General features: G+C 40.9%; 2 protein-coding genes across 6 annotated transcripts; both read left to right on the top strand.

Moving 5' to 3' along the window:
• LOC110790891 (ribonuclease H2 subunit A) lies at positions 1-18,691 on the top strand. Of its 5 annotated transcripts, none has more exons than XM_056843179.1 (9): positions 1-197; positions 338-409; positions 7,596-7,719; positions 7,819-7,906; positions 9,097-9,234; positions 9,317-9,404; positions 9,497-9,617; positions 10,854-11,045; positions 18,570-18,691. In XM_056843179.1, the coding sequence occupies exons 1-8, from the start codon at positions 113-115 to the stop codon at positions 11,032-11,034; spliced, it is 897 nt and encodes a 298-aa protein (XP_056699157.1). In that variant the 5' UTR covers positions 1-112; the 3' UTR covers positions 11,035-11,045; positions 18,570-18,691. The 5 variants fall into 5 exon arrangements, with proteins under 5 accessions (XP_056699157.1, XP_021851339.1, XP_021851338.1 ...); XM_021995647.2 differs by lacking the exon at positions 18,570-18,691 and adding an exon at positions 16,363-17,032; XM_021995646.2 differs by lacking the exon at positions 18,570-18,691 and adding an exon at positions 16,356-17,032.
• On the top strand, positions 18,574-27,498 carry LOC130472398 (uncharacterized). Its single transcript, XM_056843178.1, has 3 exons — positions 18,574-18,627; positions 20,301-21,154; positions 21,233-27,498. Exons 2-3 carry the CDS (start codon positions 20,525-20,527, stop codon positions 21,506-21,508), a joined length of 906 nt encoding a protein of 301 aa, XP_056699156.1. The 5' UTR covers positions 18,574-18,627; positions 20,301-20,524; the 3' UTR covers positions 21,509-27,498.

Below are 27,498 nucleotides of genomic sequence, written 5' to 3'. Positions count from 1 at the left end.
CAATACCAGAAAGCCTCGTCTCCTTACCCCCTACTCTCCCTCTACATTCTTCTAACCTAGTCTGCTGCTGGTTTCTGGCGGGAAACTCACAGAGAAAGAGAAAAAGAGGAAGATGGCATCAGAAGGAGAGCTACCCAAATGGGCATTAGAGCCTTGTATGATGGGCATCGATGAAGCTGGAAGAGGGCCTGTTCTAGGTTCTTTAATCCCCCTTTCTTTGTACGATTCTACAATTATTTTAATACTTCACACAATGTTTAATTTCTACCCGCAAATCCAAATTATTATAAAATCACCATATTTAATTTGCTAAATTAAAGTACTTTTCTTGCTGCAGGGCCGATGGTATATGGATGCTTGTATTGTGCTGTTTCTTTCCAGAATGCTCTAGCCTCATTAAACTTTGCAGGTTCCCCCACTTTTCGTAAAATTTGTCAAGTATATTTTTCTCTACTATTGGGGTTTTCTTGTTTGAGAGTTCATTGATTTTGTTGATCAAACAATTTCTATGTATTATTGTATATCGTATTTTTTAGGAGTTATATTTCTATTTTTAGTAACTTCCACATTAAAATAGTCCTCACTCCCCCCAACTGATTCACCTACTATCAAATATTTACAGTAAATCCATCACTTGCATCATTATTATCAGAAAATTAAATCACATTCCTTAATACTTGTGCCGGTCAGCATGTATTGATTTGGCTGTTGGACTAAATTTGTCAATTTTTTTCCATGAATTGCCGTGTGTGGGAATTGGCTCCTCTTGGTCGTAGAGAATGCGAAATATATTGGGGCGTTGGGTGTGTGGGATGAGGATTCGAGGGTGGGATGAGGATAGGAAATTGAAGAGCAGGATAAGGATACAGTAAGTCCCCTTGATTGGTATGTGTGTGGAATAAGTTGGGAATATATAATGCTGGAAAGAGGTATCCGATCTTGTTTTGTAGGTCCGTTTATATATATATATATTTTGGATGAATTGACAAATATTGTTTGCATCAATAATTATGCAATTGACATACAACACACCCTCAATCTAGGAAATGAGGTTAAATAAAGACTATTCTGTTGGAGGAGATAAGTTTTATACAAACTTTATCCTTTTCACGGATGCTCTAAAAGACAGACATAGAGGTTCTAGTTTTGCATTCCGACCGAAAATTGTTACACACTAATTGTGGTTGAACCTGAAGTGTTAGCCAAACCACTTGTAGGCTTGCTAGATTTTCTTTTGGGATAGTTCCGTATCTTCCAAGTTTAACAAAGATCATCAGCATGTAAACACTGCCTGACAATACATAGTACAATTTAATATTAGATGAAAGGAGGTCTCGGAGTGGAAGATCAACACATATATTGTAGGAATGAAGTTTAACTTGAGTATGAGAACATGGGGTTTGTTATGTACAGATGAAGAGCAGATGGTTTTATGAATTGGAGTGCTCATTTTGCTCAAGTTTATCTAAACAGTGGAATTTTAGGCATGTATCATTTGAGCAAGTTATGACGACTACATACAGTGTGGACATGCTTAGGATGATGCTTCCATTCACTTGCAAACGCAACAGCAAACTCACCTTCCATTCTGCCCACTAATTCTAAACCTTGTTACTATCACTCTTGTCAGTAGTTGGGCTCAGGTCCAACAATCTCTATTAACAACATAGATGCGAAGGATATATTTTAGTGATTTTACCCATAAAGTATTAGAATTTCTGCAATATTCCAAACATGCTTCCCTGTTGTAGCAATATGTCAAGTCCATCCCGTAACTTTTGCTGAAATAGTTCATATCTTTGAGCTGGTGTCTAACTACCTCCAATGGTAGTATAGAGAAAATTGAAAGAAAATTCAGAAACCTTTGTGGTATTGTAATGTTTTGGTATATTGGAGCTGTAGAAGGCATTCCCCTCACTTATTTGGCTCTAGGATGTATTGAAATAAGACCTCATGCTAGAAATATTGTTTGTTTGTGTTAATATTAGTCCATCTTAGAAAGCAATTAGGTCAAAAACTTAAGATTCCCATGCCAGGCACAACCAGGCGCATCCCATATTCCTAGATAATCGCCAGTGGGCCAAGCTTGAGACCCAACTTAGACCTATAAAAGAAGCCGAATCCAAGCCGTACCCGTTTTTAGAAATTTTGGTTTTGTCGTTTTCCGTCCCCGTATCCGTTCCCGTATCCGTATCAGTGCTACCTAGATCCCAAGTAGGCTCATATCGTGCTCAATCACCTTCCTCCAAGTTTTCTTAGGTCTTCCCCTACCCCTTGCAATTCTATCACTTTGCCACCCTTCTAGCCTCCTAACCGGGGCATCACTTGATCTTCTGCTTACATGCCTAAACCATCTTAAACGATTTTCCATCATCTTAAACTCAATCGGTGCAACCCCTACTTTCTTCCTAATAATCTCATTCCTCAAACAATCCTTTCTTGTATGTCCACACATCCAACGTAACATGCGTATCTCCGCCACATTCATCTTATGCATGTGACAATATTTCATTGCCGGGCATTCCGTGCCATATTACAACGCCGGTCGAAATGTCGTGCTGTAGAATTTTCCCTTCAATCTTTGGGGCATGCCTGGGTCACATAGGAACCCGTGGTACTTTTCCACTTCAACCAACCTGCTTTGATTCTATGAGCCACATCGACACCCCCTTTTGGATAATAGATCCTAAATAACGGAACATTTCAGAACCCTAGACAATTTTCCCATCTAAGGTAATCGCCCCTGTCTCTCTGTCCTGGACTCCACTAAACTTACACTCCATATATTCCGTCTTATTTCTACTCAGCCTAAACCCCAAGATGCCGAAGTTTGTCTCCATAACTCTAACTTACTTTCCACTCCTTCTTTGGTTTCAATCAACACAATATCATCTGCAAACATCATGCACCAGGGTATACCATCTTGAATTGATCTCGTCAATTCGCCCATGACTATAGCAAAAAGAAATGGGCTAAGTGCGGAACCTTGATGCGCTCCAACCGTAATGGGGAATTCTTCGGTCTTACTAACACTAGTTCGTGCACTCGTGCTAACTCCCTCATACATGTCCTTGATGATATCAAAATACTTCCTCAGAATTCCTTTCCTACTTAGTGCCCACCAAATAATTTCCCTCGGTACCTTATCATACGCCTTAGGTCCATTTCCGATGGAGCCAAAGATTCATTTGTTCTTTTGGCTGTGGGATGTAATGGACTAAATCAAAATGGCTCTTAAAACCTCTTCGCTTCCTTTCCATGAAGTAGGAGATGGTCGTCCCGTTGTCGTCCCGTTATCCCTTTTGGGTCAATTGGAAACAACCTCTCTGCAATTGCAGGGGTAAGGTTGCGTACACCCGACCCCCCCTTACCCCGCTTCTTGCGGGAGCCTCTTTGAGGCAATGGGGTAATGATAATGATGATGACCTTATCATACGCTTTCTCCGAATCAATGAAAACCATATGTAAATCATTCTTCTTATCCCGATAATTCTCCATTAGTTGCTTATAAGATGAATGGCCTCCATAATCGATCTCCCAGGAATAAACCCAAACTGGTTCTCCGAAATCTTCACAGTTCTCCTTAATCTTTGCTCAATAATCCGCTCCCTAAGTTTCATAATATGACTCATTAGTTTGATTCCTCGATAGTTAGCACAATCCTGGACACCACCCTTATTCTTGTACAATGGGATGATAGTACTTTTCCTCCACTCTAATGGCATTACTTCCCCAAATTTTGTTGAAAAGAGTTGTTAACCATACAACCCCTCTCTCTCCCAAGCATCTCCAGACTTCGATAGGTATGCCATCAGGCCCCACTGCCCTCTTGCGTCCCATATTTTTCAATGCCATTTCGGCTTCTCTCTTTTGAATTCTTTGCATAAAGTCTAGGTTAGCTACATCTGGAGGGATATTTGTATCTCCAATATTGCGCCTTTGATCCCCGTTGAACAAGTTATCAAAGTAGAACCTTCCTCTATCCTTGATTTCCTTATCTCCCGCTAAAACTTTTTGATCAACATCTTTCACATTTAATCCTTCCGATGTCTCGCGTCTTTCTATCTCTCGTTCAAGCTAGTTTATAGATGTCCTTTTCCACTTATTTTGTATCCAATCTTGCGTAAAGATCCAGATTCACCTTTGCTCTAGCCTCTCTTACGACCTTCTTTGCTTCCCTTTTAGCCTCCTTTACTTCTCGTAGTTCTCATCACTTCTACATTTTCCGAACTCTTTATAGCATTCACGTTTGCTCTTTATAGCTTGTTGCACAACTTCATTCCACCAAAATATGTCCCTACTTGGTGGCATGATTCCTTTAGATTTCCCTAGGACCTCTTTTGTCACTCCCTTTATGGTGTGCTCCGTTCTTGTCCATAATGAGTTTATATCTAAATGCATATCAGCGACCCAAATACCTTCGCTTGCCAACTTTTCTACAAATTTTAGTTGTTGTTCCCCTTGAAGTTTCCACTACTTGATCCTAGGCTCCACTATTGGTGTTCTCTTCCTTATATAACTTCTACCTCGAAAATCAAGTACCACAAGTTTATGTTGGGTTAATCTACTCTCACCCGGAATCACCTTACAATTGGTGTAGCATTGTCTCAAAGCAATCTTTACTAAAAGAAGTCAATCTGACTCGTATTACCTCCACTTCTATGAGAGTGTCTTTTCTCAAACCAAGTGTTCATTATACCCAAGTCATATGCCAATGCAAAATCCAAAATAGCATTTCCCGCTTCATTCCGTTCCCCATACCCAAAACCACCATGAATGTTTTCAAGTCCATTGCGGCTCGAGCCTACATGTCCGTTGAGATCCCCACCAATGATCAGTTTCTCACTTCTAGGGACGCATTCCACCACTTCTTCCAAATCCTCCCAAAATTCTTGTCTAGTTGAAGCATCTAGTCTTGCTTGTGGTGCATAGGCACTCACAACAGTTACAACTTCATCTCCTATCACAAGCGTAATACTCATAATTCGACCACTCTTTCCAGTCACGTCCATTACATCATCAATATATGCTCGGTCAATAAGGATACCTACCCCATTCTACCCCTAGTTTTTCCCGAATACCAAAGCTTATAACCCCATGGAGCTATTTCTCTTGCCTTCTTTCCAACCCACTTAGTCTCCTGCAAACATTATATGTTAATTCTCCTCCTTCTTATAACCTCTACTAATTCGTCTGAGGTCAAAGAGTCAATGTTCCAAGTCCCAAAACGCATCCTACTACCCTTACCCCTACCCTTACCATGAAACCTTGGATAATTAACACCACCCTCGGGTGGCGCGCCGCTTCCGGGCTACGACGTAGCAACCCTTGCATATTTTCCACTACACCCGGGCGTAGGAAGTGTAGTGCACCCTTGCATATTTGGCACCACCCTAGGTGTAGGGCTGGCGCGCCGCTTCTGGGCGACGACCTAGCAACCCTTATTTTTCACTACACCCGGGCTTAAGAGGTGTAGCGCGTCGCTGAGAAAGGAACACCCCACGATATTCCGTTGTCGATTCATGTCATGATATGTGACTTAGTTTTACCGCTGGCCGCCACCAACCTACCGCAACCCTCCTCCTTTATCTGGGTTTGGGACCGGCAGTGAATGTCGCATGGTGAATGCCGCATACGCGACACTCACAGGCGGAGTTCTTGCTGATAATATTAACAACGATAGAAATAGAATAACTCATGGCTAACCCGGCCACCCAACCCAGCAGGTCAGGGGAGCCTTTACTTTCTAATAGAATGCCCTTCTTTATCAAAGTCAAGTTTCTCTATCAAAGTCAAGTTTCTCGCAAACTCTTTTGTGTTCTTGTTTCTTGGTCTTCCATATTTTTCATGTGATCATGTTGAATATACGATACTAGGATATAGTTTTTCCGAAATGTAAGGGCTGCTAACTTGCAGAGAAACGTATGCTTAAGATAGTCTGCTCATCTCGATTTCCTTGAAGTGCATGCTGTTGCCAGCCTTGTTTCCTGTTTATGCTTTTGCAAGTTAACGTCCACCCATCAAGATGATTTTCTTGCCTCTTTCGTTGAAGTAGTTTGAGCTTGCCTTATTTCAACTTTGACTTCAATATATGAGTTCTCGTGCTATTCTCTTTGGAGCTTTTAGAATTGGAGTTTTAAATTTTAGTCGAAAATTGTAAAATTAGGCTTGAACAATCATGGCTTTGGAAGTGACTGGCTCAGGGTTGACAGACTGACAGTGATAATGCGGTACGGCCGATATTTAAGCATATGGAATTCCAGAAGTAGTACACTATACGAAATATTACTGGCTTGCTGCTGGTTTTTGGCTTTTGTGAGCAAAATTTTGTAGCGAATAACTCTTCAGTTTCAAAATGAATATCTTCATCCTGTACTTGAATGTACCTAATAGGCTAATACTATATCTGTTCTTGCATCCTATACTGGCATAGCATGTTATTTAAATGTCTATGCTTATTCTCGGTGTTGTGCTGTCCTTGGTTCCATGGTTTTGACTCAATCAATAGTAAGTTAGATTCTTATGTTCTAATTGAATAGGTGGAAGAACATACTTTACATCTCTTAATAAAATTGAAGGAATTGTACTATGAAGGTTTAGTTTCTGAATTTTTTGTTATATGATTATATTCATTGCTTATGCTTTTGAAAGGTCCCTTGCCCCTGTAAAAATATATGTTTCTGCCCAAGTAGTAAACCACTGAATTCCAGGGTGACATTCTACAACATCTGAGGTCCATTATCAATGAGAAGTATATGGTGTTAGATAATATTAGCTGTAGAATTAAAGCTAGTGTCATGTTCTTCCAATAACCAAATGATGTTTGATAATACTTGTTGAAATAGATGGATCAATGTTATTGGGATCTTGGTACTTTCTAGAATGGGTACGGGATGTATTTTCTGCTTAGTTTTGTTAAAATAGTCGGTAGGCTTCCAGACATGTGCACGATGCTCGTAAGTACACCAACTTGACATTATGATTAATTTAATCATGAGATGTGTTACTTCCATTTCAACCATTGCTATATAAATGAACATATCGCATGTTCGTTTATCATAATGTCATGTTCTTTTTCATAACCACTTGTGTACTTTTGGTGCATAGTGAGCATCGTGATGTCTGCACATGTGTCCATGATCTGATTTGCGCTTGTTGTACCATGTAACAAATTTGAAGTTCTACAACGTGCTTCACGTGGGTAAGAGAGGGGGGGTGGGCTGGAAGGGTTGGTTGAGGGGATTGTTTAACCTTTACCATATCTTACTTTGAAAAGGTCTACAATATTTTGACTCAAAGAGCCAGTGGAATTCTTAATCCTTGCTTAATTTTTTTTTTTTTTAAATTTGCTTGCAGTGCGTATATTGAGGCTTTTTTTATGGAGTATCTTCAGTTCATCCACTAATGTGATCTAGTTTATTGAATAATGTCTATTTATGAAATCTGTATGCTGTCATAGGATAACACCACAATAACATGCTCACCTTATTTGTTTGTTTGTAAACAATGTATAAGGCCTGTTAGCTTGAAGAAATGTTTTGCCTTTTAACTCTTAGACGTGACTACCTTCTTAATCACCCTTAAATATATATCAGATTCAAAAACTCTCAAGGAAGAGAAAAGGGAAGAGTTGTTCGAATCGTTGAAGGCCAATGAGTCTATTGGATGGAGTGTTGATGTAATAGATCCACGAGAACTGTCAGCTAAAATGTTGAAGAAGTAAGCAAGGGATTGTTATGTCTTCTATTCAGTATTTTTATTTCATCTAGGAAGTTTATCTACCTTTGAATTTGATCTTCTCTCTATTTTTTCCAACAGGAGTAAGATAAATCTTAATGAAATATCACATGACTCGGCAATGGGCCTTGTCACACGAGTGCTTAATATGGGTGTGCTTCTAACACAGGTATGATAATAGATCTAACAGACTTATCTTAGAAAACGTGAGCGAACGTTTATAGTTGACTGATATTCTGTTTTCCAATGTTGAAAGTCTTGAAATCATTTGAAGGCTTTAAAGAAATACACATTACTAGATTGTTCAAGAGGTTGCATGTAGAAGCTGGACCCTAATGTGTGCATAAGTCTTATATAACATAATAGTATACCCCTAAATAATGAAAACATACACCTAAGCACACGTGAAAAGGAAGCTTCTTTGCTTTTGTTGGCTATTGCTGAGTTTCATTGTAGGATACTAAGGACTGGGTCCATGTGATTTTTTTGCTTACTTGTCTTGTAAGCTTTAGGGAGTGTTTGATTTGGTGTAAAATGTTTTCAAATGATCGAGAGTGGAAATTTTTTCCAATGATGAAAATTATTTCTCTCATAGGTGGAAAACATTTTCGTTTTGAAAGGAAGCGGAACCACTTTTCCTCCCTGCTTACCTCCCTTTTTCTTCCTCCCATCCATCCTCACCCATCAGCTCCTATTTTCCTTTTATCTATAACTTTTCTTGTAACTTGTAAGGAAACAAACAAAGGAAAACTAGTTTGGAATTGTGTTTTTCCTTGAAAATTGTTTTCCATGGAAATTTAATTTTCATTTAATTTTTTTCCCAGCAAACCAGACGGAGACTTATTTTTGTTGTTTAAAAAAATAAATAAAAAGTACCATGTTGAAAGGACTATGAGAATCCTTGCGAGGTAATTCCCTGTTTAGATATTTGCAGCATATAAGTTTTTTTTAATTACAACAAAGAGAAAAAAGAATAAAAGATTACAGTTATAGTAGCAAGATTAGTGATGAAGATATTTTATGCAGCCAACAAAACAACATCCATCACAAGAAACAATATTAAGAAAGTCAACTAGTGATAGAAAATTATGAGCTAGATTGTCAAAAGTCAATTTAAAGTATTCACTGATGGGGTAGAGCCATGAACAGGTAAGAGGAAAGAATGGATCGAAGCTGTTATCATTTTTTGTTTGTTGCATATCAGAATTTGTGTTTGGAGGTTAAACGAAGATAGACCTTCTCAAAAGTCTTTGACAGATGCCAGTTGTTTGATTATAATGAAAACCCCGGAGTAACATTTGATTCCAGCTCATATTCTTTACCCGGGGCAGCATAGTTGACAGTGATGTCTCATTATAGGTTTATGTGGATACAGTTGGAGATCCTGACAAGTACTGTGCAAAGTTGTCTGAAAGGTTTCCATCTATTAAATTTGTGGTTGCCAAGAAAGCTGACAGTCTTTACCCTGTTGTCAGTGGAGCCAGCATAGTTGCAAAGGTAATTGTATCTTCCTTTAATTTTCTATTGCTTGAATGATGTAAGATGGTTCTCGTATAATCATATTTAATTGGACCATTAGGTTACTAGAGATCGGGCTTTGCGTAATTGGAGCTTTGATGAATCAGCCGAAAACATGCACAGGAAGTTCGGATCTGGCTATCCTGGAGGTTTGCAGCTGAAGACTCTTTTATATAAAGACTTTTTTCCGTTAAGCATGAATTCATCATTTTAGGTAATCTTATGATGCCCAATTATGCAGATCCTGAGACTAAGGCCTGGCTAGAACATCACAAACATTCTATTTTTGGATTCCCTACATTGGTACGCTTCAGCTGGGGCACTTGCGCTACCTACTTCAAGAACGGTGCTGAAGTAGTATGGTGAGACTTAGTCTAAATGTTTCTTTTTATTGCTAAAATTTATGTATGCAAATCCACAGTTTTAGTTTGTTAACTTTCAGTAGAAACAGTTTAATACCTCTGTATACAAGATATGCATTTATGGATGGACGCTGGGATTCAGCCCTTTGAATTATCTTGAGGTGGTATGGGGATCAAAAGTACGTGCAATATTCAGATCCAGTTTGTTATGGTTGACAATCTTCACTCAGACCTTTTGTATTCCTTTCTCAGATAATCTGGTTGATGGGGCTACAATCTCCTCCCCAACAGGCCAACACACCCACCAACACACACAAAGGGACTCAAGATGTTCTTTAATAGTTGAATACCAGGATTCTAATCAAGTATAGAAAATTAGAAATTTCTCTGGGTGCCAAGAACAATCAGATGTAAGGAGAATCTGGGTTATGAGATGACTGTTATGGATGCTCATTGTATGAATGACAATGGTTGGCATCTGTGACCTGGGTTTTCTTATTGAATTCACCTATTTTATTAAGTAATTGGCTGGTTTTAGACATGGATATTCCAATGTTAATGTTGGGAAATGTTCTGTCGTCTGGATTCTGAGAGTCTGAAATCATATATAGGCTATAAGGTAGAACATTATGCTTTTGGATCCCTGATGTTAGCGTGCATCAACTGCAACACTTGTGCTTGATCTTAGCGAGTCATTTGGAAGTAACGTGAAGAATCCAAACACATGGAGAGGTTTGGTTCCATCCCCTTTCCAATCAATTTACAGGTGCTCATACCTGCATCTTGACAAGCATCATCGTAGTGGGAGAGATGACATATGTAATCCGTTATTGAGGTTTAGCAGCAAATATATGGGCATATTGTTTACAGTGAGCTTCCAGCAAGTCTCAACCTTTTGCTGATTAAATAACATTAGGCTGTATTACTAAATGTTTAGCTCACATTTGTTTTCTGGGTGATAAATAAGTATAAAGATAAAGCTTCTCCCTTTGCGGCAAATGCACATTTCGATTTCTTGGATGTGTTCTGATTCCGAGCAAGGGAGAAATGGTGCCTTAAGTATTTGGGATATTTACTTTTACCATTTTTTAGCAGCTTTGACATTTTGCTATCCTTGAGACAAAACACAAACACACACAAGCATCTGCTGATTTTATGAGATTGCTTTACAAGTAAATAATTTCCTGTGGGTATATCTCTCTGTGTGTGATTATCATTGTCCTTATTTCTCTGTAGGGAAGCTGATAGTGCCTTGGACGAGGATGGTACAGCTAACAAAAATGGCAAGCGACAGCTCAAGCTCAGCAGTCTTGGCTTCACAGGGGGCAAGAGAAATAGTGAGGAGATTGAGTCCAGTGGTAAAGGTCGCTGCAAGTTTTTCCAGAACCGCAAGCTTGAACAGCTTACACAATTCTAGATTAGCATAAGGTACGAAATTTATTGCAATGTTTGGGATCTTTAACAAGTGAGGAAGTTGTTGCTGAAATCTAGGCATAGCGGCACATTATTTTAACAGGGGTAACTATCAAATATCTACTTGTGAATCTTGGTAAAAACTTGCATAACTGCATAAGTTCTTTGAATTTGAATAGTTATATCGATGAACCTAGTACAACCAGGAAAGGATGCATAATAATTCGCTGATTGTAGGAGGAACTCATATTCCTCAGTTTTATAGTTTGCTAGTTAGTTGATCGTGAAATAAAATCGTATTCCTTATTTTCTCTATGATAAGGTAACTCGAAAAGCATTCTTTTAGATGCTTACATGTTAAACAACAAACATTCGAACTTAAGGTGGAGAGCAGGAGAGGATCATAATAAAATATATTTTGGTATCATGGTCCATAAATTTTCAATGTTTTTTTCAATATATAGTCGCTCCGTTCTTTTTTAAATGACACAATTATTTAGGCACGTTTGCCAATGCACTATTTCAAATATTCAATTATGGATAAGAAAAAATTAAAATAGTTGATATTTAAAAAATATTTATTGAGACGAATCTAATAAGACCCCACACGAGTATGTTTTTGTATAAATCACAAAAGAAGTCAAATGAATTTGTGTGAATAGTGTCCATAACCCAATTGTGTAATGTAAATAAGAACGGAGGAAGTATATCTTAGTGGGAGGAAGAGAATAGTGGAGGGGTAGTGTGACGAGGCTAACAATTGCCTATCCCGAGTTGCTACACTTTGAAAGAACTACTATTTGCCAAAAAAGAAAAAAAAAAAGACTACTTATTGCCTTCCTAGCATGATTTATTTGTTTTTTTGGGGGGGGGGGGGGGGTAAAAGGTAAGATTTTATTAATTAATTGAGCCTAAAAAACTTGTAAGACTATTAGTCAACAATACAACAACGACAATAACAATAACAATAACGAAGCCTTAATCCTAATGATGGGGTAGGCTAGAAGAGCCAATAGGTTGTCTGTTGTGATTCTCAACCATGATCCTCTCTCTTCATTCCCTTATATCAAGTGTTATATGCTTTGTAAACCTAACTTCAAATTATTCTTAACTCGTTCCATTCAATTCATCTTCTTATAAGATCCCCTTGATCTCAACCCACCACTTTCCTTACTGGTGGATCTTGTACTCTATCTTATTCCCGCAGCATCATCTCAACATACGCATCTGCTACTCGCATCTTCCTAATATGATTTTCCTAAATGCCTACCACTCCGACCCATCTATCAACTCTGTTCCGACCCATGTAGAATTTTCCCTTTAGCTTCAAAGGTACACTATGGTCACATAGTTGTTACTCTCCATTTGAGACGCCTGGATTTAATTATGTGGGTCACATCCTTGCCGATTTCTCCGTTCCTCTACAATATCGACCCAAGGTGCTTAAAACAATCACTCCTGGGAAATTCCTCACCATACTATATCCTAGCTTGACTCCCTCCCAGTGCTAAAACGATATCCCATGTACCCGGAATTAAGTTTGAACCCTCAAGACTCTAATCATTGCCTCCATCGCTCTAATTTAACAATTAACATTATCCCGTACTCCGTCACCCATACATTAACATACACCCTGGTATCTCATCTTGTTCATCCAATACTGTTGCAAAGTGGAAAGGACTCAATGCAAATCCTTAGTGTAGTTCAATTGTAACAGGAAAAAAGTTTAGTTACTCCCCTACAATGCTACAAACAGTCATTTTTACGTCCTTATAGAAATCCTGATACATGTTGTTTTTACGTCAACACGTGGGAGGAACCCCTTCTTAGTCCATAGCCAAATAGCCGCCCGTTTGCGACCAAACAAACATAACATAAGCAAACCAAAGCCACAAAACCAGTAGCTAATAGAAACAAAACTACTAACTTTCAAATCAAATTCTATTTACGGCTAAAGTCTTCTTAAGGATAACAACTCGGATCCTTCCCTATTCTTCCCTTAACCGAGTCATGAATCTGTTCACTGTTGTGTGCACACTGCACAGTAAGGATCTTTTGATGCCATCATCCCTTTGCTCTTGCCTTCCAACAATTCAACCACATTCTTTCTTGTTGGAGTAATGATCTTCCAAAGGTTGCTCAGAAGCTTCGCTTGGTTGAACGGGCAAGCTCGCTCTAACCGGCGTGAATGCATTGTCAATTTTGGCGAGAAAAAATAAGCGGCCACACGATTTGGAGCACATGTAATCACAAATTCTTCTTGTAGTTTCTAGCGTCTTTGATTTGATTCCAATTAGTGAAATAGCCCTTTTAATTTGTTAGAACACCTTCTTTCCAACAATCTGAAAACGATATTATGTCAATGACTATGATGTATTATAAGACTTCTTTATGGCCCTTGTAAATTAGAATTTTGTTTCCAATGTAATTTGGAAACGATATTATTTCAACTACAACGTTTAACAAGACTATATGGCCTCTCTCCAAATTGTAACCTCTCGATGGTATCAACTACAAGAGGGGGTCCCAAAACTGTTGATATTCTTTGAACAACTTGATGGAGGCTATACCCACTAAAAGATGTTACTTCGAAGCCGAGAAGTTGGCCACTGAAAAAACCAAGAAGAAGAATGATATGGACAACCAAATTATTAGAGGACACCTCCTCTATAAAATGTTTTATATCTTCATCAACTAGTCAAACAAGTCTATTTAGGACATCTTGGAGAAGAAGTATAGCGCTGATGTAGGTACAAAGACGTACTTGATTGGTATTGGTAAGTGGATCAACTTCAGGATGATAAATGACAAGGAGAAAGTTTGTAGGTATGACCGTATGAGAACTTACATCTTGCGCGCTTACATGATGTCGCATTGCTCATACTCATAAAATTGCTCCATGATATGTTCACATCTCTCATCTTGAAGTTTACCCACTTACCTTCCTACTGACATCCTTCTTCTCCAAGATGGCCCAAATGGACTTGTTTGTGTTGATGATCATGTTATCAAGGAGATGTCATCTAACCATTTTGTTATCCACTTCATCTCATTCTTCTTCTTGGTTTATTGACGACCAATTTCTCTAATGGTTTTATTGATAAGGTGTTGGAAATGTTATCAAGGAGATGTCCTCTAACCATTTTGTTATCCACTTCATCTCATTCTTCTTGATTTCTTTGACGACCAATTTCTCAATAGTTTAATTTCAATAACATCATAGTCTACCTTAACTTGTTCAAAGAAGTCAATTGTTTTTTAGGCCAACTATCGTTACGATCAATAAGTTCTAACTCGGAGAGGTTAAAGAAGACTCTTGTTAATAGGCATTGTTATACTATCGTTTTCAAATGTTGCAAATAAGGTGTTCTGAAGGATTACAATTTGAATATAATAACAAGACAAAATGAGATTAATATCGTTACACCATGGCAATGAATGACAAGGATGTTAATTTGTATTTACCCAATTCGTCACCTAAAGTTAACGCGTCACTCTACACACAAATGCACTTTAGGGTGCGAGATTGGAGTGGTGTGCCCAAATTGAGAAAGAGTAGAAGGAGCTTAAGAAAGCGTGGAAGTTATTGTGTGTTTAACGTCAGATTGCTGAAGTTAATAAATGGAAGAAATATTCATAACTTCTGGAATGATCCTCTGATCGCCTAAGTTAAGGAATATTCATAACTTCTGGAATGATCTCGGATCGCCTAAGTTAAGAAATATTCATAACTTTTGGAATGGTCCTCAGATCGCCAAAGTTAAAATCATAACTCTTGGAATGATCATCGGATCGCCGAAGTTAAAAAATGACGAAAATATTCATAACTTTTGGAATGGTCCTTGGATGGCTAAAGTAAAGATATTCATAACTCTCATAATGGTTCTCGGATCGCCGAAGTTAAGACATGGCAGCAAGATACCCTCGGATCGCCAAAGTTAAAAACCGAGGAGTGGGAAAAGACCGAGCTAGTGGTGAAAACCGAGCTAATAGATAATAATTTCAGTTGTGGATAAGAAACAAAGTATAGCAAAGCTGAAGGTTTGAATAAATCTATACTTGGTCTCCCCTACCATCTATAAACCTGAGAACCCTGGACTAAGAGTCCTAGTCCCCGGGTGCCTAGTCCTCAATTCTCGGATCTCGGATCTCGGATGCCTAGTCCTAGTCCTCAGAAGTCGATAAGTAATTGGTTCTTACTCTGCCAAAATTGACATGAACACCCAACCCATTTCTCAAATAGAATCATGTCTGGAGGCATGGTGTTTGGGTGATAAAATAGGCATACCATTTTATCCTAAAGCTAATTAGACCCACTCAAGTCCAATCTTACTCATAAGGCCTAAAGAGCCTAAAAAACCAACATAGCCACTATATATACCCCTTATGGGGGAAAGGTAAACTGAGGTCAATTTTCTAACCTATGAGGACCCTTCCTACTATCTCTCTCCCCCCTAAACACTCTCAACTATACATTAGTTGTACTAACTTGGACGTCGAAGACTCTGCTTCGGATCCCCCGAGGACCCGGAGTTCATCTTGCAGGCACCGTACATGGCCCGAAATCAAGACACCATGGACGATTGTGCCATCATCATGGCACCGTTTCATACCCGAACATGAAACTCAACTCAACTTTGGCACATTTGTTTCTCCTACAAGTGATTCTTATATTGAGATTCTTTTCAAAATTGTATTAATGGTCCTAAATCATCCTAATTCAAGTTTATTCTTAGTCTCTCAAATTGGATAGATCGAACATCAAATTGGGTCCAGGGAGAGTTCTCTATCTCTTTGACTATAATATTTTCCGTGACAACTTTGTAATGTAACCGACTACCAGTCAGTTGAATGTGGAATTCATCTCGTTCTGTATGGTGCGACAATAGATTTTCTGGTAGCAAAACTGTTCATTATCTGTGTAGATATTTTTTAAAGATGCATGTGCCTATGAGAAAAGGTTCTTGCACTAGTATTTTATAATGAGGTCAAGGAAATTACAGAAGTGAACTCTGTACAGTTGCTACTTTAATCCACAGGGAAGCAATGAAGAAAATATAACTGCTATCTCATTTCCCAAATCTAAAGAGAGGTTCAAGATGGAAATCTCAATCAATTAACTCTTGTACTCCCTGTTTATGTCCACTTACTGTCCGTTTCTTACGTTATGCTTGTACCATTACCCCCTAACATCAGTTTATAAGCCATGTACTGTTATCCTGTCACAATACAATCAGACCTTGCCAAAAGCTAATTTCAAAAGTCCAAGTTTTAAAGAAAGAACCTACTGATGGTACATCTTTTGTTTCAAATGTTTATTTCAAGCTCACAGGAAACAAAACAAAACAAAAGCAGAGAAAGAGTGATGGATACTATTAGCATAGCGAAGTTGCAGTTGGATGTGTGGACACCAGCTCCATGGCGGAGGTGATCACGACTACTGACACTATCAGCTCCATTAAGAGGTCTTCCGGGTTGCCTAGCCGATGATGATTCACCATTTCCATTCCCTTCACTGCCACCATGACCACTACCTCCTTCACCACCCCCATGACCTATTCTCATTTTCTGTACTAATCCACTTTGTGCATGGTTTCTTTCCTGCAATTCAACTGAAACACATTGCTATTATGGGTTATGAGTTATGTTATGCATCTGCATATAGTGAACTATTGAATTTTTTAAAAACCTCTTGTGGATTATTTACTGGGTGTATCATGTGATTTTAGAGGACTATGCCCCTCACGTTATTCGTAAAGCTAGGAAGTTCTCTATCCAACTCTAGAAAAAAAAAATATTTCTTACAGTTACAAGCTGTAATTTAGAGTTATCCTTCATACAGTTCGACTAGGCCTGCCTTTAATTGCAGAGATGCTTTTATATTCATCTTTGGATGTCTGTCTGTGTATATCTACTTGTTGCTTATGAGTTTGTAGGATCTGTTCTGTAATAAGCTTGATATACTGTTAAAGGAAAACGAATCGATCAGCTTGGTTATTTCATACCTATACTGCTCAACAATTTCGTAGCTAAAATCTTCCGTTGAACATGCAAATAGAAACTGTTCCGGGTGTGGAATGGGAACAGCTGACTGTGGGATACTGGATTCCTGTTGAGAGTGCCGGTTGATATCTGCACAACAGAATGTATTAACTAGCCTCGGGGGTGGTTCGAGGATCCCCCCTCCGATGCTTAAGTAAGATTACTAAGAGATTAAGAGATGATTAAGAGATGATTAGAGAGTAAGAAAGAAGTGTGTTTAAGTGTTTGTGTACCTCATAGCAATAAATGAGGTGCTCCTTATATAGACCAATCCAAAGGTACGATCAGGTGGGTCCCTTGTGTTTAGATAGCGACCTGTTGATAGTGACCCTTGGTTGGTTATCTTCATGATAATGCCGGTAGGGGTCTTTGCAAATATTGCCGGTAGGGGTTCTGTACCTAAGATGACCAGATTACCTGCAGGTTAAGTTTACCTACGGGGAGTTCTGCCGGTACCAAGTGGTGCCGGTAGGACACCCCGTACAACTAGCCCCCTCAGAGTAAGCGCATATATGACAATTGCTGCGTTTGCTCTGATTAAACGGGAAAAAATAAGTACTATTTTGATACCTGGTGGTACAACTAGCCCCCTCAGAGTGAAGTGCGGGCGTTGACTGTGTTGCGAGTGTTTTTGAGGAAAGACCGCGAACAGTTTGCCGACTTCCTTCGCTCTGAATGAAGAATTATATTGCTAGGTCCTTTGGAAAAAACATTCGGGCGACTAGCCCCCTAAAAAAAATTAGGACGACTAGCCCCTTTAAAAAACATTTGGATGACTAGCCCCCTTGTAAAAACATTTGGACGACTAGCCCCCTTGAAAAATATTTGGACGACTAGCCCCTTTAGAAAACATTTGGATGACTAGCCCCCTTGAAAAATATTTGGACGACTAGCCCCTTTAGAAAAAGAAAAAATTTGGGCAACTAGCCCCCTTGATAAAATATTAGGGCGACTTTGATAAATATTAGGACGACTGGCCCCTTTGGAAAAAATTTTGGCAACTAGCCCCCTTGATCAAAGATTTGGACCACTGGCCACCTTGAAGATGTTGTGGGTGACTAGGCATTATTTGAATTTTTTATCTTGCAAGTGGCGGGAGATTGTTACCCACGTTCTTCCACGTGGCCTTCATCCCGGGCATTATTTGGTGCGCTTAATCTGGGTCGTTGATTTCGAGTGTAACTGACCTTTTAACTGCTTGACTTACGGGTCGTGACGTTTCGCATACTCCCCCTTTGACCTATAAAAATCCTTAACCTCTTCGAGATTTTTCCATTTCGTCCACTTTTTTCTTGAACTTCCGACCTTTCTCTCTCTCTTCCCTTGGGGTTTTTCGCTGAACTTCGCTGCTGTTTGATTTTCAAGCTTTTGCTGTTGTTGTGGTTTGAATTTTCCAAGGTTTACTAGCCTCCCTTTTCATCGTTACTGAATTTCGGGTTTTTCTTCCTCTCTTTTGTTTTTGTGTTTGATTTTCCTTCGTTTCTGTGTTTTTTGTAGGTTCTCCTTGTTTTTCTCTTTCGCGTGCTTCATTTGTATTTCAAACTCCAGAAAAACAGTAGGTACCCCCTCCTCTATTTTGTTACTCTTTGCTATATATATATATATATTGTTTTTGCTTTTCTGCTGTGTCAAATTTTTTAATTATCCGCCGCCTTAAAAACAAAATGACCAAAAATTTGGGTAGGGACAACCCTTCTTCTCAGCCTTCTGGGTTTACCGGTTGGAGTGTTCCTCGAGAGAGTAATTGTAGTTGGGCCCGGGAGGAGCCGTACTCTCAATCTAATTTAAGACGGACTGCCATTCGTGAGGTATATGACGAGGGTTTGAATCAGGCTGAGAGAGAGCGTTGTTATGCCCTACATCATCTGCGGGCTCGAATGATACGGGAAATGAGGTCTCATGAGCATCCTATTCCGACTTCTGAGCCTGCTTTAGATGTTTCTCCCCTTTCGGTGCGGTATTATATTCGTGATTACCGGGAATTCTTGGATTTCGCCGGCAGTGGACACGGGCAGTATGGAACTAATATTGGCAACTCCGGTGTTTCTTTTGGTCAGGCTGATAGGATGGCTTCCGAACAACCGGCTAGCACTAGCGGCCGCCACCCTGGTAAAGAGCCTGTTAATGATGATATAGATATGGCTACCGGCGAATACTCTGATGGTGATTCCATTTTCGAGGATTCCGCCGGCAAGGATGTTGATGATCATAGGGGTGATGATGGTGATGATGCTGGCGTTTCTGGTAGGAATGACACAGACATTGGAGACGACGGTATTGGTTCAGATGATGACGATCCGGCCGACGTGATAGTCGCTGAAGTTCTTGCGGATGAGGCTAAAGAGCAGCCTTATTTTACCGACGACTCCACGGATGTTCATAGGAAAGAAGAACTCCCTCCCTTAAAAAGTCTTCCTCGTACAACCGCGATTTTGACGACTTGGCGTGATCTGATCATAAAGAAGAATCATGTGGTTCATGGAGGGACCTTTCTTGGATTACCGGCTGAGTATAAGCTGGTAGTGCCGGATGAAGGTGCAACTATATTTGACTGCCCTCCCGGCCATATTGCTGTGTATGCGAAGCATTTCGATTTTGGGCTTCGCTTTCCTCTGCACCCTTTTGTTGAGAAAATATTCCGGGCTTGGAATGTCTGCTTGGCCCAAGTTACCCCTACTACCATCAGAACTGTTATTTCATATGTCTGGTTGTGTTTGTTTAAACAATGGCCGCTGACGTTGAATTTATTCAAGCGGCTGTTATGGTTGAAGAAGGATGGAGAGACGGGGTGGATGTCGGCGTATAGCGCAACGAAGAGGAAGACTGTGCATCCTCCTTTGTCGAGCTGTAAAGATTGGCAGGATCGTTTTTACTTCGTTCAAGTTCCTGACGACTTTTTACTCCGACGGACTTTTACTAAACCCCGGCCTCGAATGGAGCAGTACAACCAGCGTGGTTTGGGCCGGCGGGAGAGAAAAGCTTTTGATTATTTGGCGTGTGACATTTTAGATGTCGGCCTCAGCAAAAAGCAGGCTGTTAATCGGAATTGGCTCCCTAATGCCTATTATATTTTGGGTAATCAGCCCTTGTCCGCTGTCGGCCTTTGCAACACCCACTGCTTTGGTAAACATATTTTTAGCTGAATGGGATGTACTTATTATTGCTATTTATAGTTTTGTGTATTGCATAAGTTCGTTGCCGGATTTAATTGAGTCTTTGTCCTTGCAGGTACTAAAACATTGGATAGAGAAATTCTTGGATTTGACGAGAATTGGAGACCTGTGTGCACGCAGCCTCCGCAGCCTAAGGGAAAGTACGACACCATATCAACGTACTCCACACGGGCCTCCTCCCGTCGTTCAACTGCTACCGTTGCAAAGAATCGTGTTGTCGGCGGTTCTAAAACCAAATCCTCCTCTGTCTCTATTCCAAAAACTGTGCAACCGCCCACTATGCAATCTAATCCAACCGGCCGTGGTGGGAAGACTCGAAAGAGGTTGTCACTTACTAGTGGGCGCTCTGACCCCACTAAGAAGTCTAAGGCTGCTGGCGGCGATGATGTTTCGGCTGCTGTTGACAACTACGAATTCCCCGTTGACGATATTCTCAAAAAGACGGCTGATTCTGCTGTTGCGGTTCACCCGTCTCCGCAGCCGTCCATTGAGATTTTGGACGTGGAAGGTGGTGGCGGCGAGAATGAGGCTCCACTTCAGCACTGTGCCACGTCGGCCGCTGTGACAGGGGGTAATTCTAGTATGCCCCCTGTTAGTCGTAGTGAGAATCGATCTGGTGATTCTCGGCTGAATTATCATCTGCCGCTTCATACCGGCGGTTGGATTGAGGATACACCCTTTAAGATCCCGGAAGCAATGAAGTCATGGTTCGGGTCTTCTGGGGGCGAACCCACCGACCAGTTCTACCCACACATTGATCTGCTATGTGGGGAGTCGGTGGCGACCGATTCTGCTAAGGACGGTGGGGATTTGGGCTACCGTGCTTTTCGGGATCTGATAACTCCTGCTGACAGGCCACAGGGTCAGATTGACGCCCTTGCTGCTCAGCATTTCAACGATTTGTACAAGGTATTTCTTGCTTAATTTGTTACAACTTTCTATCCGACTATTTTTTATTACTCATTTGCTTTTTGTTTTGTTTTTTAGGCTGTTCAATCCAGCATGGATTTGTATAATGTCTATCGTTGGAACCAGATGCAGCTGACGCAGAATAGTATTGATATTGCCGAGCTGAAGAAGCGGGCTGAGGCGGCTGAATCTGCTTTGAAGGATAACGAGAAGAAGTTGGAGACTGCTTCTTCAGATTTGGAGGCGGCGAACAAAAGGCTGGAAGATGTCGAGCCGAAGTTGAAGGCTGAAACTGAGAGAGCAAACGGTCTGACTCAGGAGCTGGCTGATCTTAACCAGAGTTTGCCTGGGTGAAGAAGACTGCCGCCAAGAGGGTTGTTGATAAGCTTCTCCAGTCCAACTGGTATAATGATCTTCTTACTTTGCGCCATAATGGTGGTTGGTGCGCTGCTCATCGGGTCGTTTGCCATGTGAAGAAGCTGGATGAGGATGGGTGGCAAGAATTTGAGGATGGGTATGAGGAGAAAGAGCTGTACAAGGTTGCTACCGGCTTTGAGCCTCAGGAGCTACCCGAGGCTGTGATTTGCAATGCCAATCAAAGAACCTTGCCCCCATTGCAAGTTCCAGAAGATGCCTATTGGTCTGGTGATGAGCATGCCGTTTGACGGTCTTGGCAGTCATCACCCTCCTCTTCTTGCGGATCCTCTACTTTTCCCAGCCGGCCTCATACATGTTAGGGTTTTTTAGTTTAGGCGGTTGGCTTTTGACTTTTTGCCAGATGCTGTTAGGGCACTTATTGTTGATGTAACATATCTTAGAACATCGTTTTATTGTAGGGGTGTCGGTTTTTAATCGACATCTTTTGTGCCTTGTGATCAGCTAATCACTTCGCAAGATTTTTTGGTGATGGCTGTCGATTTTTAGTGTTTTCTGCTGTAATCGTGTATTTATAACAAGTAGTTTTTGATTGCATGTTTACTTCATTTTGCGTATGATACTTCCATTTTATTAGCATAAACTCTTGTTTGTTGTCGGCCTCACTATATTGCTAACTTGTTGAATGATACACTTCGAAATGAATGTTATACTTCGAAATGGAGTGCATCTTAACAACGTTTATTTTCTCTAAAACTATTAATTACAACAACTTATTATGGACTGCTACGCTTCACAGTAAAGTGCCCATACGGCATTTATTTTCTTTACGGCTACTAATTACATCCATATAATTCGTTGAATGCTACGTTTCACAATGGAGTGCCCCTTAACGGCATTTATTTTCTCCAAAGCTACTAATCACAACAATTTATTATGGACTGCTACGCTTCACAGTAAAGTGCCCATACGGCATTTATTTTCTTTACTGCTACTGATCACATCCATATACTTCGTTGAATGCTACGCTTCACAATGGAGTGCCCCTTAACGGCATTTATTTTCTCCAAAGCTACTAATCACAATCAACTTATTATGGACTGCTACGCTTCACAGTAAAGTGCCCATACGGCATTTATTTTCTTTACTGCTACTGATCACATCCATACACTTCGTTGAATGCTACGCTTCACAATGGAGTGCCCCTTAACGGCATTTATTTTCTCCAAAGCTACTAATCACAATCAACTTATTATGGACTGCTACGGTTCACAGTAAAGTGCCCATACGGCATTTATTTTCTTTACTGCTACTGATCACATCCATACACTTCGTTGAATGCTACGCTTCACAATGGAGTGCCCCTTAACGGCATTTATTTTCTCCAAAGCTACTAATCACAATCAACTTATTATGGACTGCTACGCTTCACAGTAAAGTGCCCATACGGCATTTATTTTCTTTACTGCTACTGATCACATCCATACATTACCTTTGTGTGTGGATTTATGCAACGTTTGTTTTTTGCTCTTTTCTTCCTTCATTTATGGACTGGTCGTATTTGGGGACAGCCCTAATTATACATAACAGCAAAATGCAGGCTGCAATTGCAATCAGTCTGCTCATGCATCATCATTACAGTTTTTTCAAACATAGTACTTTCTCAGAGTACTGGCGTTCCAGGAGTTCTTGAGTGCGGTACCATCCATCTGCATTAACCGGTATGATCCAGGAACAATTTCCTCCCATATCTGGTATGGTCCTTCCCAATTAGCTGTCAGCTTTCCTTGAGCATTTCCTTTTCCTGTTGCCGCCGTTCTTCGCAGTACCAGGTCTCCTACTCCTAGAGGCCGTTGTTTCACTTTCTTGTTGTATGCTATGCTCATTCTGCTTTTGTATGCTGCCGAACTGATTTCTGCTTTCATGCGGATTTCTGGCATGAAGTCCAACTGATGTCGCAGCAGCTGATCGTTTCTTTCCTCATCGTAATGCTGGATTCGCATGGTTGGCAGAGCCATTTCTGCCGGTATGACCGCCTCAGACCCGAAGCTTAACTTAAACGGACTTTCGCCGGTAGCCTCCTTGATAGAAGTTCTGTTGCACCACAAAATTTCTGGCATAAGATCTGCCCATTTGCCTTTACAGTCTTCTAACTTCTTCTTCAGTGCAGCCAGGATTTGCTTATTCGCCGCCTCTGCTTGCCCATTGCTCTGTGGGTGACATACTGACGAGTGAGCTAACTTTACTCTGTATAATCCCAGGAAGCATTGTATGGGTGCACAATCAAACTGTGATCCATGATAAAAAACTATTGCCTGCGGCAGTCCGAATCTTGTTATTATATTTTTCCATATGAACTTTTTCACCTGGTTTGCCGTTATTTTTGCTACCGGCTCTGCTTCTATCCATTTGGTGAAGTAGTCCACTGCTACTATTAAGAACTTGCGCCCTCCAGCCGCCATTGGGAATGGTCCAACAATATCCATTCCCCATTGTGCGAATGGGATTGGGTTCAGAATGGGCATCAAATCATTGGCTGGCAGGTTTATCACAGCTGATAACTTTTGACATTTCTCGCACTTTTTTACATATGCTCGACAATCTTCTAACATTGTTGGCCAGTAATAGCCTTGCCTTTGACAGATGATGGCAAGGGGTTTTCCACCGGCATGGTTCCCACATGTCCCTTCGTGCATCTTTTCGATCAGCCTTGCTGACTCGAATGCTGTCAGGAACCTTAAGAATGACAGGCTAAATGACTTTTTGTACAACCGTTCCCACAGGATGATGTACCAAACCGCGTCCCTTTTTGTCTTTTTGGCTTCTGCCAAACCTGCTGGTAGGGCTCCAGTCTGTATGTATGTTTGGATATTATCGTACCATTCTGAGGTAGTTGTGATGGCCATGACTCGTATTTCCTCCGACTCCGTACTTCGCTTATTCATGACTTCCATCATGACTGTTCTTTTCAAGTCGGCGATATTTGAACTTGCTAACTTTGATAGTGCATCTGCCAGCGTATTTTCTGCTCGGGGTACCAGATTAATACTGAATTTCTCTAGCTGAGCCGACACTGACCTCAACTTTTCCAGGTATTTGACCATTGAAGGTTCTTTGGCCTCGTACTCTCCGCTAAATTGACTTGCTACCAGCTGGGAGTCTGTTGTGAGTGTTACTCTTTTGGCATCTGCTGCGAGGCACATTTGGATGCCGGCGATTGCTGCCTCGTATTCTGCCTCGTTATTTGACGCGTTGAACATAAAATTTATAGCATACTAAAAAATGTCTCCTCCTGGCGATTTCATGATTATTCCAGCCCCACTGCCTGTCTGTGCAGCTGAACCATCCACTGACACATCCCATACTTCAACTTGTACTTCATCCTCTTGGTATGACGCTTCAACTATGAAGTCCGCCAATGTCTGGGCTTTGATTGCAGTTCTTGGCCGGAATTCCAAGTCAAACTCGGACAACTCTATTGCCCATTTTAGCAGTCGGCCTGATGTATCTAGCTTGCCGATGGCTTTTTCGAGAGGAAAGTTTGTTAGCACTTCGATTGTATGCGCATCAAAGTATGGTCTTAACTTTCTATCCGCGATAAGGACTGCATATGCTATTTTCTCCACCAACGTGTATCTTGTTTCTGGGCCGTTTAGCACATGGCTCACAAAATATACTGGCTGCTGCCCTTTGTTTTCTGTTTCGGCTACCAGTACTGCTGCAACTGTTTTTGGCGACGCCGATATGTACAATTGTAATTTTCCGCCCTCTTTTGCCCTTGCTATTGTTGGCAGGTTCTTTAGGTGACTTTTTAGAGCTTCAAAAGCCTCTTGCTCTGCCGGCCCCCATTTGAATTTCTTATTTTGCCTCAAGGTTGTGAAGAAGGGCATTTGCTTATCTGCCGACTTGCTCACAAATCTGTTTAAGGCGGCCATTTTTCCTGTCAACCGCTGTATGTCTTTTACGCTTTTGGGTTGCGGCAGACTGATGATTGCTTCTACTTTTTCAGGGTTAGCGTCTATGCCACGCTCGCTGACCAAGAACCCCAGGAATTTTCCCGACCTTACTCCTAAGACGCATTTTTTTGGGTTTAATTTCATCCTGTATTTTCTCAAAGTCTCAAAAGTTTCTCGGAGATCGTTAACATGATCCTCCTCTTTCCGGCTTTTTACGATAGAGTCATCTACATAGACCTCCACGTTTCTGCCTTTTTGGTCGGCAAACACCTTGTCGACCAGCCTTTGATACGTTGCCCCTACATTTTTTAACCCGAATGACATCGCCTTATAACAGAAAACTCCTGCATCCGTGATAAAAGCCGCCTTCTTCCTGTCTGATTTATGCAGGCTGACCTGATGATACCCTGAGAAAGCATCTAGGAAACTGAGCATTGCATGGCCGCTAGTAGAGTCTACCAGCCTATCAATCCGTGGAAGTGGATAGAAATCTTTTGGACATGCTCTGTTAAGGTTGGTGAAATCTACACACATTCTCCATGACCCACTCGGCTTTTTCACCATTACTACATTTGCCAACCATTCAGGGTAGTCAGATGGCTCAATAAAACCTGCCGCCAGCAGTCTATCCACCTCTTCTTGTATTGCTGCCATTTTTTCTGTGGAGAAATTACGTTTTTTCTGCCGTACAGGCCTAACATTTCTGTCGGCGTTTAACCGGTAGACCATTATCTCTGGATCAATACCGGGCATCTCATCCGCTGAGAATGCAAAGATGTCCGCGTGTTCCCTCAGCAAGCTTATGAGGTTGACCTTTATGTCACTCCCCATTTCTGTACCGATCACGACCGTTTTATCCATGTTTCCAACCTCCAGCTCAATATTTTCTGTCAAACCATCTGGCATTAGTCTTGGTGCTGATACCGGTCTCTCATCGAAGTGTTCCATGTCCAGGTCAGTTCGACCTCTTTTCGTGCAGTTCTTCTTTTTTGGCAGTTGTTCTGGTCTTGCCGGCTTAGTAGTCCAGTTTACTTCTTGCCTTGCCGGCTCAGTAGTCAGGTTTACTTCTGGGACCATTCTTCCCGGTGTTCTCAAAGCAGTCAAGTAACAGGATCTTGCCGCCAACTGACTTCCCCTTATCTTTGCCGGCCTTTCCAGGTTCGACATATATATCATTGTCAAGTGATAGGTGGAGACTACCGCCTGCACGTCATGTATGAATGGGCGACCGATGATCACATTGTAGGCCGCTGGTACTTTGATGATTAGGAAATCCACCATGAGATCTCGCATTTCAGATCCTTCTCCGATTTTCACCGGCAGCCGTATGTTACCCTCTGGGTACACTGTAGATCCTGAGAAACCGATTACTAGGTAGTTCACCCTTTGAAGTTCGCCTTCTGGTATGTGCAATTGTTTGAAGGCTTCCCAGAAGATGATGTTTGCTGAGCTGCCTCCGTCTACCAGTACTCTGTTCACGTCGGCATTTGCTATATCGATTGTGAGAACTAGCGGGTCATCATGCGGGAAAATGATGCCTCTGCAATCCGATTCCGAGAACGTCATCATGAAGGAAATAATGCCCTTGGTCCAAGTATGCATTCTATGTTAAGTCTAATAAATGCGGTTCAGTATTAATTAACAAGTTAATAATTCAGTGAGATCAAGTGAGCTGAATGCCTAGCTAGAGGCCGCTTCAGTTCAAGTGGAATTAATGATATTAATCCACAGCTTACTCTTGACTGAACCCGTAGGGTCACACAAATAGCACGTAAACGGATCAAGTATTTAATGGCATTAAATACTCCATCTATGAATATTCGGAACCGACGGATCTTGGTTTCAGTGGGAGCTAAGATCGTCACAGGCAAGAAATGAATACTCCGGAAACGATGATATTGCCGGAAACAGAAATATGGATCGTATCGGAAATATGAATATTATCCAAGTCGTAGATGTTGCCGGAAACGGAAACATGGTACGTATCGGAAAATATTATTGGAAATGGAAATA

Source organism: Spinacia oleracea, chromosome 4, assembly GCF_020520425.1.
Source record: "Spinacia oleracea cultivar Varoflay chromosome 4, BTI_SOV_V1, whole genome shotgun sequence".
Classification (NCBI taxonomy): Eukaryota; Viridiplantae; Streptophyta; class Magnoliopsida; order Caryophyllales; family Amaranthaceae; genus Spinacia; species Spinacia oleracea.
Note: the sequence above shows the minus strand (reverse complement) of the source record. Positions and strands in the feature narration are given on the sequence as shown.

Bases quoted from the DNA above. Each gene is read 5' to 3' on its own strand.
- LOC110790891 (XM_056843179.1), top strand. From the start codon at position 113: ATGGCATCAGAAGGAGAGCTACCCAAATGGGCATTAGAGCCTTGTATG. The intron at 410-7,595 runs GTTCCCCCACTT...AATATATATCAG, and splicing joins AGCCTCATTAAACTTTGCAG to ATTCAAAAACTCTCAAGGAA. The intron at 9,235-9,316 runs GTAATTGTATCT...TTGGACCATTAG, and splicing joins GAGCCAGCATAGTTGCAAAG to GTTACTAGAGATCGGGCTTT.
- LOC130472398 (XM_056843178.1), top strand. From the start codon at position 20,525: ATGCAATCTAATCCAACCGGCCGTGGTGGGAAGACTCGAAAGAGGTTG. The intron at 21,155-21,232 runs GTATTTCTTGCT...TTTGTTTTTTAG, and splicing joins ATTTCAACGATTTGTACAAG to GCTGTTCAATCCAGCATGGA.